Raw genomic sequence first — 19,914 nt, 5'->3', positions numbered from 1 at the left:
ACAGTGGATTAAAGCACTGGCCCTGGATTCAGGAGTACCTGAGTTCAAATCAGGCCTCAGACACTTGACATTTACTAGCTGTGTGACCCTGGGCAAGTCACTTAACCCCCATTGCCCTGCAAAAACAAACAAACAAACAAACAAAAACCACTTTTGTACATTTTTTTTCTTTTTTGATTTGATATCTAGTTGAAATAAGTAATTTTTATCAGCTGGTGTCATTGGTTTTTTTTTAGAAGATTATTGGATACATGGAAATCTTTGAACTTGTTTTTTGAGACTAATTAACATTATTGTTCAATTATTATAAATAATTGCAAACAATTATTGTAATTAAATTTAATGTATCATTTGTCTTCTTCTGGAATTCTATTTTGAAATTATATAGAATATGTGTTTAGTAGTGAGACTTCTTTCATTTATTTTGTTCCTATAGTTTTCTTGCTTTTAACTGCTGGTTTTTATTTTATTTTTCTTTTCTTTTCTCTTTTTAATTTTTAACATTCATTTAAAAAAATTTGAGTCCCAAATTCCCTCCCTCCTGCCTGCCCTTGCCCCTGTCCCACCCATTGAGAAAGGCGAGCAACATGATATCAGTTATACATGGGAAGTCACGCAAAATATATCTCCTTGTTAGCCATGTTGGGGGAAAAAGGCAAAAAAAAAGGGAAGAAAAGTGAAAAAAATACACTCAGTATACACTCACAAGTTCTAACTGCGGGGTTTATAAAACCTTCAAATCATTCAACCTTCCAGCTTAGTTGGAGTTCCTACTGTATTATCCCTAATCTCTAGACCTAAAAACAACACAGAGTCATACAGTTGTTGGTTTTTTTTTTTTTTTTTGCTGGGAAATGGGGGTTAAGTGACTTGCCCAGGGTCACACTGCTAGTAAGTCAAGTGTCTGGGGCCGGATTTGAACTCAGGTACTCCTGAATCCAAGGCTGGTGCTTTATCCACTGTACCACCTAGCCGCCCTGAGTCATACAGTTTTAAAGCTAGAAGAGTCCTTAGTATTAAAGTGATGCTTTTTATATAGAAGTAATTGTTCTTGGTGTAGTCTATGAAGTTTCCCAATAGTTTCTCATTTTTGCAGAATCTTCTATTTTGTCTACTTAGTGTATTTTTTTCCTGTAAGAAAGGATTTTTTAAAAAATGCTACCCATCCCCCCCCAAGCAACAACATGCTACATCATCCTTAAGAGAATCTTGAAAAAAATGGATATTTCATGTCTAGTTTCTGTTTCAAATGCTTGGTTAATTTTTTGATGAAAGACTTCTCTTGATAATTGATCTTTTAATTTCTTTGGGCATTTTATGCAATCTGCCATGAGAATTGGTTTGTGACATTATTGTCATGGAGTTCATGTTATGCCTATGTTCTTGATGCCTCTTGAAGATGAAATCATAAAAAGCAAAAATTTCAATGGGAGATTCTAATTAAGTATTTTTCCTTTATATTAATTTGTGCATAGTGTTTAATGGGTAGCATGTGAAAATATATTATATTGCCAAGCTGAAAGGTATCATTTTTCCTTTCTTTTTTGATATATCACTAGCTAATTTCATCTTTACAACTATAAATTTTTAGAGTTGCCGAAGTTGGGGAGCTAGTGGAAGAATCTCAAGTTCAAGAAATGACCTTAGATGAATGGAAAAACCTCCAAGAGCAAAATCGACCAAAGCCTGAATTCAACATCCGGAAGCCTGAATCCAGTGTTCCTTCCAAAGCAGTGGTGATTCACAAGTCAAAATATAGAGATGATGTAAGTATTGCCTTTAAGATTTTAGAGACAATTCTATTTTTTTTTCCATGTTGGGAGAATGTGTCTCTCTTTTTCTGACAATTCAGCATTAACAGCATTTCAATTCCCTTGAAAAATAATTCATAAATGCTTTAAAAAAAATTGTTTAATGATATCTGTTGGAGTCAAAGGACCTGGGTTCAAATTCTACCTTTGATGTTTATTATCTATGTGACACTGGGCAAGTCATTCAATTTTTTTATCTCTAAAATAAGGGGGTGAGACTAGATAATTACTGAGGTTCGTTCCTGCTCTAAATTCATTTATTATCCTATGCTTCTCCCCCTTTCTTTACACAAAAGCTATTAACAAAGAATAAAAGAGAGGGAAAAATCAATTAATCAAAACTAATCAACCAAATCTGACATTATATGTATTGTCTAAACCCACGGTCCCCAACCTCTGCTAAAATGTGAGATCATTTATCAGAGAGTTTAAGGTAAAGAAAGGCCTGATCCTGTGGTCTAAAATTTTAGAGAAAAAATTCTGATGAGAATAGAGAATTTGACAAAAGAAACCAATGTAAGTGTAGAGGGAACTCTTCAACTATTTTTTTTTTAAATGTGCACAAGATAGAAGCAAAAGCTAGTAACCGAAGATGAATACAAAGACAGACCCAGTTGTATAAGAATAGTTAGGTATGCTAAAACTCAGATGAGGAAATTAAAGCTTGGGATGAACAGAAGCTTATAAGGAAAGCTAAAATACAATAGAAAGGTCTTTATGAGCTATATTGTAAGGAAAAGAGTTGCTTGGGGGGGAGAGGGGGGAGACGGATTGGCATGGATGGGACGATAATGATGGACAACAGAAAAGGTAGAATTGCTCTGTTTTTTTTGTCTGTGTATGTGTGCATGCAGGAGAAAGCTTTTTGGAATGGAAAGGTTGGAACAAAACTAACTAATTAGGGAAATAAGCTGGTAATATTAAAAAATAACCTCTACAAGTTCTTTTCCATTAATTGCAATTCTAAAGTGACATAAAATTATATCATAAAATGTTATTCAGTATTACATGTTTATTAAACAAATGTTCTTTTAAAATAAAGTATACTGGTGGCATAATATATATTAGATTTATAGCATATACTTAAAACGTTTATGAACAAATGGGAAATAACTTCAACATTTGTCTTTTAAGATCTGAATTGAAAGATTTAGACAATCAAAATATACTGGGAGGGGCAGCTATGTGGCTTAGTGGATAAAGCACAGTCCCTGGATTCAGGAGAACCTGAGTTCAAATCCAGCCTTAGACACTTGACACTTACTAGCTGTGTGACCCTGGGCAAGTCACTTAACCACCATTGCCCAGCAAAACAAAACAAAACAAAACAAAACAAAAATATACTGGGAGATTTAGACACTTATCTTAGTTGATGCTAATATTGCCTGATTTTAGTATGATAGGCTGGGGGGAAACAGAATCACTGTGAGCATTATATCATAATTTGGTCCTTAATGAAAATAGTAATATGAAGGATTCAAGAAGATAGAATTGTACAAACTGTACGGATATATTTATTTTAAATCTAGTGAGAAATGTAATTTTTGTTTTGCTTAGTGATAGAACTAGATCAATTCAAGTTGTAAACTTTTGAGCCTTTGATACTACAAGACACAATGTGATATCTTCTAAATATTGAAGTATACACACACACCTTTATACATATTGCAAGTCTGAATGGTTTACCATAGTTTAAATGTCTATTAGAACCATACAATGGCAGACCTTGAAGAGATCTTGGAGATTTGTTTATGTATAATAAAATAACTACCTTTCAGATGATAAAGGATGACTATGAGGATGACACCCATGTTTTCAGAAAAGCAGCCAATGACATCACATCCCAGTTGGAGATTAATTTTGGTAATCTGCCTCGTCCTGGGCGTGGAAGCAGAGGTAGTACACGAGGTCGAGGAAGAATCAGGAGGGTGGAAGAATCTGGATCCAGACCAGAAGTTGTGGTAGGTGTTTGTTGTTTTTTTTTAAAACAAGTCCTGAATTATTTTGTAAAGCTAACAATAGCATAGGGATGATCAATATTTCATTTTTTGTGTAGCTCAGGTACGGAATTAAATTGAGATGAATCCATCCTCTTGTATCTCCAAGCTATCTTACAGTCTATCCCTTTTCTTTTTTTCACAATTGCCTGATGTGCCACAATTTCTGGTATAGATCTCTGAGGTGTGGTTCAGCCTGTATTTTCATGTGCCTGATGATGATCTGAGGCATGGTCATAGGAAGCCCCAGAACTCTTGAAGAACAAGCTAAAGTAATTCTTTTTTCAAACAAAAACCTCAAGCTTGATAGCAAATCGGATTAGCTAGAATATTCTTACTGATATGTAAGTTTAATGGGTCCTATAGTTAGTAGTTCCCATTATGTTACAGTGCCACCTTGTGGGTATCTTACAATACAATTGATGAACTTTCAGCATTTCTTGACCATGTTAACAGATATATTAGCTCTAGTGTTATAAAATACATAAACAATCTTTTGGGAATGTTGAATAAAAGAAGGCAGGCATTAAAGGTAATCATATGGTCCTAATTAGAAATCATGGTTGTATCTAGAGAAAATAAATTTGGAGAGAAAGGAAAAATGCTTCCTTTGCATGACATTCAATTTCAGTACTAAATAATTTTGAATTTTACAGTTAGAAAAGATTTAAAGATAAGCAAGCCTGACTTCCTACCCAGTCCCAAAATTCTTTCTCACATCACTAAATCATTTAGCATGTGCTCGAATAATACTTTCATTGACCAGGTAACTTACTAAGCTTCTTTTTTTATCTTGGAGTGATGTGCTAGTTGTAAAGTTTTGTTTTGTTTTTTTAGTTAAAGTCAACTTTTTAATTCTAATGTGAATAAATTTATAAATTACTTTAGACAGAAATGCATGATCTTTATTTAGTTCTACCAGTTAGGCCTCATTTTTTTGTCATCTAGAGTTGCAAAAATAAATCTAATCACTGGTCCTTGAGGTAGCCCTTCAGGCATTTAAAGAACAGCTTCATGCTTTCTTCCTCAGTCTTTCCCCAACAATTCTCTTTTTCTAAATAACTCATCCATCCATCTTCAATTCCTTCCATTTTTTCCTATGATGACATAATTATAAGTCTTCTCATTTTCCTGTTTTCCTTTGACATAATAGAGGTGTGCCAGTGCCAGCTTGAACTGGCTCACAAGAGACTTGTTAAATTTTCATTGTGGGCATTTATACCTTGGTAATATACAAATGCTTATTTATTTCATGTATAATATAAAACTTATAATATGTATATTATATACACATACAAGAAAGATTTATTGTTTTGTCGTTTGTTTAGACTTCTGATACCATCTTCCAGACTCTTGTCTTTGATTGGCAGCAGATAAAAAGATAACTTGTGCCCCTAAGAGCTTCAGTTTCATGTCTGATACTTCATGATACTCTGCCATCTATTGTTTGTTATTATTCTTAGTTTTGTGGTACCTGCAATTTAGATACGCATACTAGCCTTCTTAATGATTACTTGTATAAACTGTTGTATAAAAGTTTTCCTGGTTATAAGTTGTGCTGAATGGTCTCTGATGCACTTTTTATTTCTTCGAGTCTGTACTAAAAAAAAATCTTTTTTTATTCTTATTCTCTCTTTTCTTTTTTAGCATTGCACCTTAGAAATTTTATCAGGTTTCACTGTCAAGTTCTCTTGCTTATCTTTTGAAAAGTCCCTCTTTTGAAATTTAGATAAGTTTCCCATTTTACCAGTACTGTGGCACCTCTTTAGTTTGCCTTAATAGCTCAGAGATTACCAATCAAGGTTTAGCAGTTAAAACTTTTAGTTTGGAGTCAGATGAATTGAACTCGTTTCTACCCAGTAAAGTTTATTTATTCATGTTTTAAGTGAGATCATTTTATCTTACTTTGAGTTCCTATTAACCTGTTGATAATTTTTGTGTTCTTTCTCCTTGAATAGAGGAAACAAAAAATAAAATAAGACTTAAGTAGTTTTATTTTTTCAAGTCAAATCAAGTAAACAAACAAATAAATAAAAATTACCCCCGCCCCAGTCCTATTCATTACTAATCAGGAGTCCTGTCCCACTGGATTCAGATTCAAAAGACTAGCAATTTGTTATTGAACAAATTAGTTTACCTTATTGAGCTTCATTTTTTGACCAGATTATCTTTTAGGTCTCTTACAGCTCAAATATTTTGAGATTTGTAGGTGTCTTTTGGCTTTGTTTTTGATCCCAATATAGTTACCTTTGCTATCCCAAGGTTAGCCTGATCTTTTGTTTTCCTAACTTTTATTTATTTATTTATTTTGGTGGGACACTGGAGGGTTAAGTGGCTTGCCCACAGTCACACAGCTAGTAAGTGTCAAGTGTCTGAGGCTGGTTTTCCTAACTTTTTAATAGGATTTTGCCAAACTTGAATTAATTCTCAGCTGCCCCTTCTCTTATAAGTGTTCTTTTAAAACTGAGTCAATTAGGGGCAGCTAGGTCCTGGACTCAGGAGTACCTGAGTTCAAATCCTGCCTCAGACACTTAATACTTACTAGCTGTGGGGCAGCTAGATGGCGCAGTGGTAAAGCACCAGCCCTGGATTCAGGAGTACCTGAGTTCAAATCCGGCCTCAGACACTTGACACTTACTAGCTGTGTGACCCTGGTCAAGTCACTTAACCCTCATTGCCCCACAAAAAAAAAAATACTTACTAGCTGTGTGACCCTGGGCAAGTCACTAAACCCCAATTGCCTCACTCAAAAACTGAGTCAATTAAAAAAAAAAGTCAATTAGATGCCACCTATTACTTAGACCATCTCACCTTCCTCTTTATCAGAATCATTTTCACCTTTTTTGCCAGAATGTTTTTTTGAGAGCTTCTTATTTTTCTTGAATTGACTTCCCTAATTTTTATATCCTCCCCCACCCTGTTGTTTTGGAATTCTTTCTTTAAAAATAAATGTTTTGCTAATGCTTTTAAAAACATTGCTATTACTTCCAGTGATTCTCTACAGAATCCTCTTAGAACATGGAAGTATACAAGTGAACTAAAACTGTGACCACATCAAACAGTGTATGCCACATTCCATGGCTATTATCTACCAAACACTGGGGGTATTTAAAGAGTTGCTTAATTGACACTTACTAGATGTGTGACCCTGGGCAAGTCACTTAACCCTCATTGCCCGGCCAAAAAAAAAAAAAAAGTGAGACTCTCTTCTTTCTTGGTGAAAAGAATAATTATTCAAATGGGGGTTGGGACAGAGTTGATGGGAGAGCTTGGGAGAAGATATGTTTTTTTCTGTTCTTCCTTTCTAGAGAGATGATTCATGATCCGGGTTCCAGGCCCTTTTTGTTGTGAAACACACAAACATACACAAAAGGTTTTGGAAAGTTGCAGCCATGTGTAAAGGAGCTAGCACCACCTGAATGTGTCCCTGATTTCCAAAAGTCTCTCGTTTTTCTCTCTGGCTTTTCCCACCAAAGAGGGTCTCAAGGGTCTGGAATCATGTGTCCCCTTAAAGCAGGATGCTACTGTATAAACATTTTTCATGTTGTGTGTGTACCTAGGTACTTACAATTAAAGTTCTTTCTACTTGAGAGTAGCTCATACATCTTTTTTCTTTGGTGCCTATTATGAATAAATGTTACTTATTGACTTCCCACATGTCTTCCAGGATGGCTGTGGCAGAGGAATAATACTTGTTTTAGAGATTCCATTCTCTTATAATGAGTTTCCCCTTGGTTAGATCAAGGATCTGCAGCATGCTAATTTTAAGCTATTTCCTTTTCTTTTATAGACACAAATCATTGCTCCAAACCCAGATGATCCTGAAGACTTTCCTGCTTTGGCTTGAAAGAGCCCTCGTTTAACAGCACCATGAAATAGCTTTGGCACAGCTATGGGAAAAAAAAAAAGACTTTCCTTGCTATGGGGAAGAGGGATAGTCTGAATCTATGAAAACAATAGAAGTTGCTTTTTTCCCCCCTTGTAGTGTGAACTTGTTGCACTTTTTGGTTTGGGAGTTTGAGGTAGGTGCAATTTCAGAAATTCCTAGAGCATGAGGTTCTGGGTTCATTAAGAACCTTCTGTGAGAAGGTGAGGGATGATGGTGATCATTGTTATACTTAAGGGATTTCAAATAAAGTTCAAGAATGATGTTTGAGATGTGTATATAGAGGATATATTAAAAATTTTCACAAAACTAAAGAGTAATATAAGCTGTAAATTTTAGTCCATTGTTCAGGCTACATCACAACCTGTAGACACAGAAGGTTATTCAATTATCTATAACTTGGACAAATTTAAACAGTAACAGTCATTTTCAGAGACCAAAAAATTAAAATACATTTGAATTAATGGTTTTCCTTATGTGTGTGTAAATGTGGTATCTCCTGAATGTTTTTGTTTTCTTTTATTTGCAAGATAACTTTGAATTCTGTGCCCTAAAAGACACTTTAAATTGTCTGTTATGCAAATATTTGTCACTACCTCATAGCATGCCATATTTTTTAAAGGAGTCAGAGATGATTGGGCAAGCAGAAGGGAAAAGACCAAAGCCAGGTAGGCCGTAGCTTTTAACAGTGCCTTGATCTGTGTGATGTTTTCAATAATGTTAGTTCTTACTGAGAAGCCAAGAAAATTTACTTAGTGCTATACATATAAAAATGTTTGCATACTTTCTAGTTTGAAGAAGAGTAATTCTGTTTGATGAATAATATATCATATGATATAGCCCATCAAGCCTGCAAAAAGGGCAGGGGGAAGGAAAAGGAGATGATAAAGGAGAAAATAGGTTGGTTGGTGGCAGTGACAAAATTTATCATACTTGCCATAGCCTTTGCTCCCTCAATGTATAGTTTTATTGCTGCCTCCTAGAGTTCAAGACCAAAAAAGCCACTGCAAGTTGCTGCTACAGAAGAGGGGAGAAACATTCTTATCTGCTGTTATCTCCTTTCCTCCTTCATCCTGCTCCTTTTCATAAAATTCAGCCAGATTCATTGGTGCCATCTCCAGAACAGGGAAGAATGTGAATGAAATTACTTCATCCCACTCTATTCTCCAACATTATGTGGTTAAACAGAAGAGGGTAGCAAATTTTTGTTCAATAAACAAACAAAAAATTCAATTGAAAATATTTTAAAATTATCTAAAGCTCACCTATTTTTAGTCCCTTGGTATTAAATTCATATTTGAGTACTAGGGTATATTAACAAGTTTTGTGTTATTTCCTCCCTTTGGTAAAGACACAATAAAATGAGACTGCTAAGTTGAAATTAAAAGGAATCTAGTAAGAATGAATGTCATGTTCAATAATAACAGTATCTTGTGGGAACAGTGTTATTCACATTCATTAAGTTGTCATATTAACTGATTTCTCCTTGCCTTATCAGAAGAAATTGGCCAAGAAGTGAGACTGATATAATAAAAAAATCCCTCTGGATGTAGGTTACATGTGGTGATTGACTTGACCTCATATTTAGCCAAAATGCTATGCGCTTTTCAAACCCTAAAATGCTGCGCCATGTAGTTTTGTCTCAGATGGTATACTTTTCCCATAGCCTTAGAGTAAATTTAATTTGGGGAAGCATAGTTTTCAAAGGTCCTGTTGTCTCATCTGAGCCTCTTCACGTGCTTTGTTAACTAAGGCTGGCCAGCTGGATGTGTAGACAAAATTGTATGTGTATGGTGGTTTGGTTTGGTTTGAATTTTTAGTGTACTATGAGGAACTGTCTGGTTCCCAGAGAAATTCATAAAGCAGGGAAACCTTTATTCAGTACTTTATCATAGCAGTAGAGAATGAATCAGTGGGGAGGAATAAGAATTTAGCTGTATGTATTTGTCATAATTTTTTTTAGCCTCTACGTGGGTTAGAAAACAGATCTGTCACTTGCCAACTTATTTCTAGGGTAGGTGATGATGTTTTTCATTTTACAACACAAGAAAAGAAGCAAAGTTTCCCAGGAGGCATATCATTGGATGCCATCACGTCTTCCTATTTCCTAAAATAGTTTATTCAAAAAGATCAAAGTGATCTGGAAGTCCTTCAGGCATTTTCAGTTTGTAGCAGTGCAATTCAAAAGGACACTAAAAGGGAGGATGGGTTGGATTAAAACAAGAATGAAATCAGTGGGCCCTGAATTTTTTCTTTTGTCTTTTGATAACTATTTTCAATGTGATTGCTTTTCTTTGTGATCACATGTATTTTATTTTATGTCTTTATAAACTTTATTTCATACACTAAATGTAAGAGCCCATGATCTAGATGGTTTCGGGCACATATCTAATAACTTAATAAATGCGTGTTGATCAACAAAAATCTAGTTTCTTCAAGCCTATCAAATAATGTGATTTATAGGACTTCTGGTCACTAAGGGTAGGCCAGTTTCTCCTATCTGTATGAAAATGGTTCACAATTTTCAAGGAAATAACTACTCCTGGAGTTGGGTTAGATTCGTCTCCATTTTTAGAAAACTGGTATCATGGTTTGGGTAGGAAAAAGAAAGTCATCTGTAACAGATGACACCATTGAAAGTGATCATAAGTGGGGGAGCTAGGTGGCACAGTGGATAGAGCACCGGCCCTGGAGTCAGGAGTACCTGAGTTCAAATCTGGCCTCAGACACTCAACACTTACTAGCTGTGTGACCCTGGGCAAGTCACTTAACCCCAATTGCCTCACTAAAAACAAAACAAAAAAAACAACAAAAAAAGAAAGTGATCATAGTTTTTGTTCAAAGATCATTCCCTTTTTTTTGTTGTTTTTTTAGTGAGGCAATTGGGGTTAAGTGACTTGCCCAGGGTCACACAGCTAGTAAGTGTTGAGTGTCTGAGGCCAGATTTGAACTCAGGTACTCCTGACTCCAGGGCCGGTGCTCTATCCACTGCGCCACCTAGCTGCCCCCCAAAGATCATTCTCTTTTGTTGTGAAGAGGTTTCAGAACTCTGATTTGGATAAAATTTCAGGCACAGTATGTTTATATGTTGGTTGAACTGATTCTGAAGTAAATCACATGCCTAATGTTAAACAATGACTTTATTGATAAATTTGTAGTACATTGTACTGCTTATGATCCCATATAGATAAATGCTACAGCAGCAGCATTTTGTATATATTTCTCTCTCCTGTTTTGAATTCAGTGTTTCCTGTTTTTGTTCCTGTGAATAAATGTAAACACAAAGTGATTTTCCCCTTTGAAACAAGCCATGTTAATCAGCACCTTATGAACTAGAAATCTGCTATTATTAACACTGACAACAGTTGCATTCTTTGATTCTTCCTCTAAAAATAGCACCTCCCAAAAGCTGGTATAGTCTTTCCAGTTGGAAAGTTGCAAATGGTGCCTTCTGTTTCCTCTCAGCATTATGAGGAATACTTTCTGAAGTTAGTCTTCAAGTGGTTTCCAGCTGTTTTCTCCTCCCTAAATCATCACACTTACCTTTTTTTGCACTGCTAGAATATAGTACCTAAAGAAGTCACTTGGCCTTCTATATAGCATTTCTATCTACTCTGCTCCTTATTTCTATGGGGACTGCTTGAAACTTACAGCAGGACCATCTTTTATTCTCCCCCCACCCCTTCCCCAAGTAGTCCCATGATCAGATATCCTTGTATGTGGGGTTTTTATAACCACAACAGCCAGTTACTGGAAGTCTTCCATACATACCTGATGGCAATTCGGTTCTACAATGATAGTGGCAGACAAGTGGTTGGGTCTTTCAGAAATCCTAGTTTGCCTTTCCTTCTCTTGTTTCCCTGTTTCAAATCACCAGCAGTCTGCATATTATGATTATGTGCTGCCATAGTGCATGGCAGATAGGTGCTTAACATTGGCTTGTTGATTAGTTTGCCCAGTGTTGGCAGATCAATTTTAATTGATAGAATACATTTGCCATGTAGATTTCTGCAGAGTGCCATCATTTGGCCATACCTCCTTTTCTGGGATGGACTAGATAGATTAAGCAATGTTTTGTCCTTGATTTTTGCTTGGCTGGGAAAAAATGGCAAAGTCTTGCCTGAGTGAACGAGGAAGCCTTTCTAAGCAGACCACAGTAGGGATGGAGAGAGGGAAGAACCAGGAACACCTAAAGGACCACATGACTCCCAAGTGGAAATGTTTCATTAATTGTAGACCAGGTACTTTCTTAAGGGCATGTTCATGCTACAGTTTCCACTTCCAAGCCTTGACTTCTATTGATTGGATATTATTTTTTGAGTCCTATCCTGCCCATCAGAGAAGAAACAGAAAATGTATTTTTTTCCTGAAGATGGCCAACCTAATGCCCAGAGAAAAAGAAGCAGCAGAAATGCTTCTCTGCCCATTTGTTCAAATGATTGGCATTCCTTAGAAAAACAGGGTGCTTTTTAATAAGAGGAGAAAACGAGAGACACCAACATTTAGGAGGGCTCCAGGCCATTCCCCTTTAAATTAATTTGGCTGCTATATTCATCTATGGACAGTTATCTCTCTGACTTTTATCTCCAATTAAAACAAGATGCAAACTTTCACATTATTATTTCACTTAAAGTATTTCCTCATCTGTAAATTAGATTTGGGAGGACTGTGGTAGGAGAAAAGGTAAGTATCTGGGGAGCCAAAAGGAACCAGGTGCAGTGTTAGAATCTGCCCACCCTGAGGTGCCAGATCTAGTTTTCTAATGTTCAGATCCGTCTTTATAAGTGGAATTCAGTGTGGCCTGCAGTGTGGTCATTCTTACCAGGGAAGGAAATTTCCTGATGAAGCTGCTTTTCTAAAGCGATGAGGCTTGAAGTTGCTAAGGCTTGGCTAAGTCTTGATCTCTCAGGTCCAAAACAAGAAATTTTTTCCTGTGGGAAGAACTTAAGAGCTTTCCCAACAGGAGTCCAGTTTCTTTTTCCAGTTGAAATAGAAATTATCAAGTTGCGAAGCAGTCTCTGCTCAAACTATACATAAGAGACTGAAGTTTCTTTTAATTCCCAAACATTAATATCCCTGATTCCAAACCTTGCCATTTTCAAGTCTGAAGACTGTCCAGACTCTTAAGATTTTGTATCGTGGCCAGCCTAAAGATCCCACCAAAAGCTCCCATATGTAAAAAGTTGTTCGTTTCCCTCCCTAGGACAGTTCTGTAAAGTCAGGGAATTGTACAAGATGCTAAAGTCCCAGCTCAGAAGATCCTAAGGAGATGCCAAATACAAAAACGTAGTGACTTATAAAAACAAAATTCATATAAATAGCTATGGGCCCATTTGGACATGGTAACAGTAGTATATTACTGGTGTCACAGGGCTCATACTAAAAATGAGTTGCTTCTCCACTTTCCTCCTCACGGTATGCCTCACTTAGGTTTACAATATCCAAGCTTAAGTTTGTCCCTTGGGGGGATGGGGAACAGAAATGAGTTCATTATTTGGTCATGGGTTCCAGCTATCACTGCTCATGTCTACACATTTTCACTTGTGGCAAAATGTGTTTTGAGCTGAACAATGGGGGCAGCTAGGTGGCACAGTGGATAGAAGACTGGTCCTGGAGTCAGGAGTACCTGAGTTCAAATCCGGCCTCAGACACTTTACACTTACTGGCTGTGTGACCCTGGGCAAGTCACTTAACCCTAATTGCCTCACCAAAAAAAAAAAGTCAAGCAGGTCTATCTGCTAACAAGGAGAAATAGAAGGAAATGTTTAAATATGATAAACCACAAAGCACCAGCTGAACAATGTAAAATATAATTTAGCTCCCATCAGGTCTTTGTCTTTCCTTGACATTAAAGGCAGCCTGGACCTCTTCCCAGTCACTTCATCCCAATCTCACATTTCCTATGCCTTGCCTATAGACTCAGCTCAGGCTAAATGCAAAAAAAAGGGGGGGAGGACCCCAATAAAACCTCTAACTTGAAAAACCCACAATGCTAGGTATTAACATAGCAACTTCATTCATTTTGTCTTTATGCCCCTAACCAAAGTAGTAAAATCCCCAGAAGGCATGGATTACATCAATCCTGTCAAAAATGTGTAAAAACTGACCAAGGATATTGCCCAGTGCTAGGCAATAAGTACTTAAAAAACATTGTTTTCTTACAGTAAAAAACTCGACAGAGTTCCTACCTGTCACTAGGATTGATGGTTATTGTATCAAGCCCCTAACTCTCAAATCATGCTTAACTGCATGATTTCATTCTGCCTTCCTAAAAAAAATGGTGCACTTGATCACTTTTAAAGATCTTCACCATTACAGACACATGTAAATGTTTTACTACCAAAATATCCTAATACCTTTTACATAGAGCATTATATCTAATGTTACCAAAATTCTAATCTCTTTGGATAGAACATTCTTGCCTCTAATCAACTTTCATAATCACTTAATACAAAGTAGTATAAATTATTTTGATGATAGTTTTAGTTTGCAACTTAAAACAACACTGACATAGTTATATATCTTCAATTATATCTCTACAAACACAAGTACAGGTATGTGTATATATGTGTATGTGTGTGTGTGTGTGTGTGTGTATATATATATATATAAAATATGTGTGTATATTTTTTTTGGTGGGGCAGTGAGGGTTAAGTGACTTACCCAGGGTTGTCACACAGCTAGTAAGTGTCAAGTGTCTGAGGTCATATTTGAACTCAGGTCCTCCTGAATCCAGGGCCAGTACTTTTATCCATTGCACCACCCAGCTGCCCCTCCCCCCAGGTGTAAGAATAGAGAGAAACACACATATACCCTAGGAACAAATTTATTTCAACTATACTCTGAATGAAATCAAACACTGTATGTTTGTTGTGTTATTAACTGGGGAACAGAATGAAGGTCAGAAGTCAAGAAGACTTACCCGAGTCACCCCTAAACTCACATTTATCTTTCATCCAGTAAGCCTACTTAAAAAAAAATCACCTGTTGAATAAATATCTGTGAAGGCAGCAACATGTGGAAAAAGCAGCTTTTTATTATACCTGATTAGAAGAAAAATATAACTCTGCTTTTTGATCCTATTCAAAGGGCAATGAACAATGGAAATGATGTGTATGAGTTTGAACTAGGTTCATTAGCAGATCAGCTTCATGTCACATGCTTTCCATACCTCCCTCCCCTCAATATTAAATAGCTGAGAGTATTTTCAAATAAGCTCTGAATAAACACAATAAAACTATAATTTAGCTTTAGGAATTAGCACCTTCAGTGCCTAAATTTCTAGCTGAGTATTCATATGATGGCTTGGCAAATAAAGCTTAGAAAACCAAGAGAAGCCATTTCATTTGAAAACCAGTGACCAAAAAGTGTCCCATTAATCTGAAACTCAAACCATTTCCTATTTTTTTCATTCCTTTTTTTTGACTTTTTTTTTTTTTTAGTGAAGCAATTGGGGTTAAGTGACTTGCCCAGGGTCACACAGCTAGTAAGTGTTAAGTGTCTGAGGCTGGATTTGAACTCAGGTACTCCTGACTCCAGGGCCGGTGCTCTATCCACTGCGCCATCTAGCCGCCCCTTTTTTTCATTCCTGATATGTGTAAGTGGGGGTGGGGAGAGGGGCGAACCATAGCTGTGAGATAATGCATATAAATGATGTTTGGTATTTTAAGTTTATGAAACATCTTTTTCTTGTGTCATACTTTTAAAGTGAAAGTACAAGGGAAGGAATAGAGTAGGAAATATAAATGATTGTAAAAATGGAAGCTATCTAAAAAATGTAATTTAAAACACATTCCTCATTTTCCCTGAGGACTTCTGATTTCATGTATCATTTCACTTCCCCCTTCCTAAATGTATTTAATGAAATATTGAAAAATAAAAATATATCTTCAGTTACAAATGGGAAGGGTTTTTTCCCTTTCAATTTTTATTTGATCCAATTACAAGGAACATCCATTTCAAGCTGCCACTATAAAATCACGTCCAACCCCTAAACAGATTAAGTTGTTTGCCCGAGGCCACAGACAGTTATATGGAAGCAAAGCAGAGGTTCAAGGTCAGGTACTCTGACTTTATATCCAGCTGTCAGCGTATGCAAGTAGTACCTGAGTTTTGATAGTCTCAAGAAACATTGTCAAGCTAACTGGTTTTTCCTGACACTTTATAGCACTGCAATCAAATATTGGCCTTGCATTGCAGATAGATTTTTAATGAATCACCATCTTTTTCTGATGTGCAGCATGACTCCTCTTCCCATAATGCCAGCCAGACCATCTGGATGATTCCAAGGGTTTATACTTGTGCATCCAGGGTCCACTTAGAAGTGGGTCTCTAGAGACAATGTATGTGATTGTTTAGGAAAGTGTAATGGGAATGTGGTGTGGGTTAGATCAGGGGTTGGGGTTCTTAGGAATTCCTCGTTAAAGAATTACACCCTCTTGCACACAAAAAGTAGTTAGAATAAGGTGGTAGTTTATTTAGGGGCAAGGGAAGGGAAGGGTGGGGGGGAGGGAAACCATGAAAGAAATCCTTGGACTTCTCATGGGGAGACAGGCACAAAGCACACATGGCTCAGAGGTACCAAATCTCCTCGAACAGGAGACTAGAAGGTACTTTTATAAGAGGACTGATGGGGGTGGACCATCTGCCCGTGAAAAGTTCCTTTAGTGAGAGAGGACCATCCCCCACTGGTGGTAGCTGGGGGAACTGGGTGAGGAGTGGAGGACCATCCCCCACTGGTGGTGACTAGAAGAATTGGGTGAGGGGTGGCTACGGATCCCTCTTCAGAACACAAAGGCCACAGCCACACCCAAATTTATCTCCCCAGGGTAAGGGAGACCAGAATGAAGGGTAGGAATCCGAAGGGAGCTCAGTCCAATTTGGTTCAGTTTATCTCTCTAGGCGTTATCTGTCCTCTGGTTTAGTTTCTCAAGGAGAAGGTTCCTTGATGTGCCCCAGAGAAATTCTGGGGTCCTCTGCACCCCATGACAAAAGCAATTCCAAATAAAATGTAAAAATTTTCTTTCCCGCTGTTGGTTTGATTCTAGCTGGGTTTCTCCTTTCTTTCATGCTACACAGATTTCTGAGAGTATGCTGTATTTGGGCAAGGGAGACAAAGCATAGTATCTTGGAAAGAATCAGGGCAAAATAGTATCTAATACTGTTAGTTACCACTAATTCACTGTGTTACCTTGGGCAAGTCACTTAACCTCTGGGCCTTAGTTTTCTCCACTGTACAGTAGGGGAATTAGCCTAAATGATTTCTTCTAAGTTAGCCTAAATAATATGTAAAACACTGTATCCCAGCTGGTGATTTTATGATCATTTGACTTCACCTTAAATATTTTTGTTAATTTGAATTATTTCCCAAGAGGAAAAAATCACTTATATTATTTGATACCAGAATGGCAAGTGTTCACCACAGGATTATACTTCAATAATTTCCTCAGTGTGACATGCCTCCTGTTCCTTCCTATCATCCCAGGAAAAGGCCACAGATGATGAATTATAATCCTTTTTTTTTTTTTTTTGCGGGGCAATGGGGGTTAAGTGACTTGCCCAGGGTCACACAGCTGGTAAGTGTCAAGTGTCTGAGGCCGGATTTGAACTCAGGTACTTCTGAATCCAGGGCCGGTGCTTTATCCACTGCGCCACCTAGGCGCCCCCTGATGAATTATATTCTAGTGACAGTTTTTGATGATTAGTAAATATTAACAGAAAACAAAGCAGCAACTTCAGGTTAATAGTTTTAATTGTACATGATCTTAGGCATACAATTTTCACTATTTAACATTTTGTATAAAATCAGTTACAATACACAAGATTTTCAAATGAGACAATACTTATTAAACTAGCTAGTTTACAAGACATTATTATGAAGCTTTACCTGAAAAATACCTTAAGTAAAATAAACATTCACTCTGCCAGTTCCCTCTGATTTAAAAAATATGAATAGAAATATACATTTTAATTTAAAAAAATCAAGACAATGGTTAAATAAGTACTGATTAATCAGTTACACTTGAAAACTTTGTAACCTATACATGAGTGCACATTAGATAAAAGTCTGCAAATGATTAATAAAAAATTGCAGTACTCAAATCAGATGAACTGAGCTGCTGTCAATTTTTTTCTCTCTCTCTTATGAACTGGAGGTAATTTACTACATACTATTAAGTGTCCAATCTTTAAAAACACACCTGCAGCATTTCCATTTAGCAACATGGAGAATACAAAGATCTGGAGAAAAGGGGTGAGGGAGTTAACCCCACTCTGTCATAATTTGGTGAGAAATAATTATGAAAGAGTAAAGAAAACCCTCCACTATCTTCAAGGTGGAGCTGAGCAACAGCTGTTTAAAAAGCTTTTGATAAAATTCATGGGGGGAATGGGAGATGGTATGAGAGAGGATGTGTGAAAATAGAAATTGAAGCTATTTTTTCATAAACTTTGAGTAAATTGCTTGTTGCCCAGAGAGAATAGGTAAATCAAATGAAAGGCATTCCCTTTGGGGCTTTCTTAAAGGAGCATGTCTCCCAAGAAAGCAACAACTCCACAGTAAGTCAGTGGATCGTACTTCAGTCTCAGACATGTTGGCCCCTAACTGAAACTTGGAGGAAAGACGCGAGGTAGAAATTTTGGAAAAATTTTCCCATGAAAATCCCCATGGGCAAGGGGATTGATTGAGGGTTAGAGCTAAATTCGAGGACTAAACAATTGTGAGGTTTAGTAGAGCAACCACACTGGTGGACAAGTAAGGCTACTTGTTGTACTGAGGCAATGCTTGGTGAAACAATTATTCACAGATAGGTAAAAAAATACTTTCTAAAATTTTAAATCTGGCAGTTAAGACAGATCTATCTCTAATCTTTTTCTGTTAAGGGTTTCATAGGTTTTAAAATTTTTTTCTTTGCTTCCAATAAACAAACTAACACCTCACAGATGTGTGTGTGTGTTTTGAGAAAAGGAAAAGATGAGGAAACAGTTACTTTCATGACCAAAGTAATTCCAGATACAATTATTTATATTTTACTATCTCTCTCTCTTTTTTTTTTTTGGTGAGGCAACTGGGGTTAAGTGACTTGCCCAGGGTCACACAGCTAGTAAATGTCAAGGGTCTGAGGCTGGATTTGAACCCAGGTCCTTCTGAATCCAGGGCCGGTGCTCTATCCACTGTGCCACCTAGCTGCCCCTACTATCTCTTTTAAATGTCACTATGTCAGTCTCAAAGAGATGGAAGAGCTACTGAAAATATTTAACTTGTTTAATCATGAAAATGCAGAATGGTCGTGACAAATCCACAGTGTTGTTGAGTATAATTTTTTGGGAGAATCCTATCTGAATTTCATCATGGTAAGGAGCAACAGATTGGGAATTTCCTTGACCAATGCACACTGGCACCTTCTTTCCAACTTAGGTTCTTTTTGAGATGCCAAGGGCACTGAGAAGTTAAGAAACTCACCATGGGCAAGTACAGGTAAAAGGTTGGACTTGAATCCAGAGTTTACAATTTCTGAGGGTAGTTTTCAATCTACTTCTTTATGGCATTTGGTTTCCTTAAAAAATGAAATCTCTTTATCTGACAAACTATTCTTTATGTTTAAGTAATGATTCTACAAAATGGGCTTAGAGTGAGAAACCTTAGAAGAACAATTTGATTTTATTTTTGGATATAAAAAAGCAAAAATTAAAAAATAAAACTGACTTCTAACAACAGGAATCTTTCCAGAAGCCATACCCAGATGCTTCTTAATCCCTAAATATGTCCCTCTCCTCCCACCCTCACCCACATGCTCTGTCTGCTGTTTGGTTTGGCACATACCAGCTCAAGTCATTGAGAGTGGCCAACAAAGAAATGCTTTTTAACCAAACTCAGATTTCCTCAGATTAATTCTGGTATGAACAGAGCAGATGAGCGTTAAAATATGAGGGAGAAAGATCCATGCTGACATTTAAAACAGAAATTCAAGAAAGGCTGAGTCGAGGACTCACCATGTGATGGTAATTTGGAGGCTAAAATGTTTATGGTGGAAACACTTCAGCCAAGATTCTTTTATTACTAGCCCCCCCACGAAAAGGGTTTAACCAGTCTTGGAGACAACTTGCTCATTTTGGAGGGATGGAGGGCAAAGGTTTTCCCATTTTGTTTTAAAATACCAATAAGTTGAATAAAGAAACTATACGTAGTTTAGATTAGATTTTGATTTTTCATATATATATA

General features: G+C 36.8%; 1 protein-coding gene across 1 annotated transcript in view; it reads left to right on the top strand.

Moving 5' to 3' along the window:
- The window catches only part of HABP4 (hyaluronan binding protein 4), a 42,158-nt gene extending 34,454 nt beyond the window's left edge, over positions 1-7,704 (top strand). Inside the window, exons 5-7 of the mRNA XM_044001836.1 lie at positions 1,592-1,766; positions 3,590-3,772; positions 7,599-7,704. Of these exons, the coding sequence (XP_043857771.1) occupies positions 1,592-1,766; positions 3,590-3,772; positions 7,599-7,655 (415 nt within the window). The 3' untranslated portion in view covers positions 7,656-7,704. The remainder of the gene's footprint in view (positions 1-1,591; positions 1,767-3,589; positions 3,773-7,598) is intronic.
- Positions 7,705-19,914: the final 12,210 nt, after the last annotated feature.

Source organism: Dromiciops gliroides, chromosome 1 (assembly GCF_019393635.1).
Source record: "Dromiciops gliroides isolate mDroGli1 chromosome 1, mDroGli1.pri, whole genome shotgun sequence".
NCBI classification, from domain to species: Eukaryota; Metazoa; Chordata; class Mammalia; order Microbiotheria; family Microbiotheriidae; genus Dromiciops; species Dromiciops gliroides.
The sequence above is the reverse complement of the archived record's forward strand: the minus strand, read 5'-3'. Positions and strand labels throughout refer to the sequence as shown.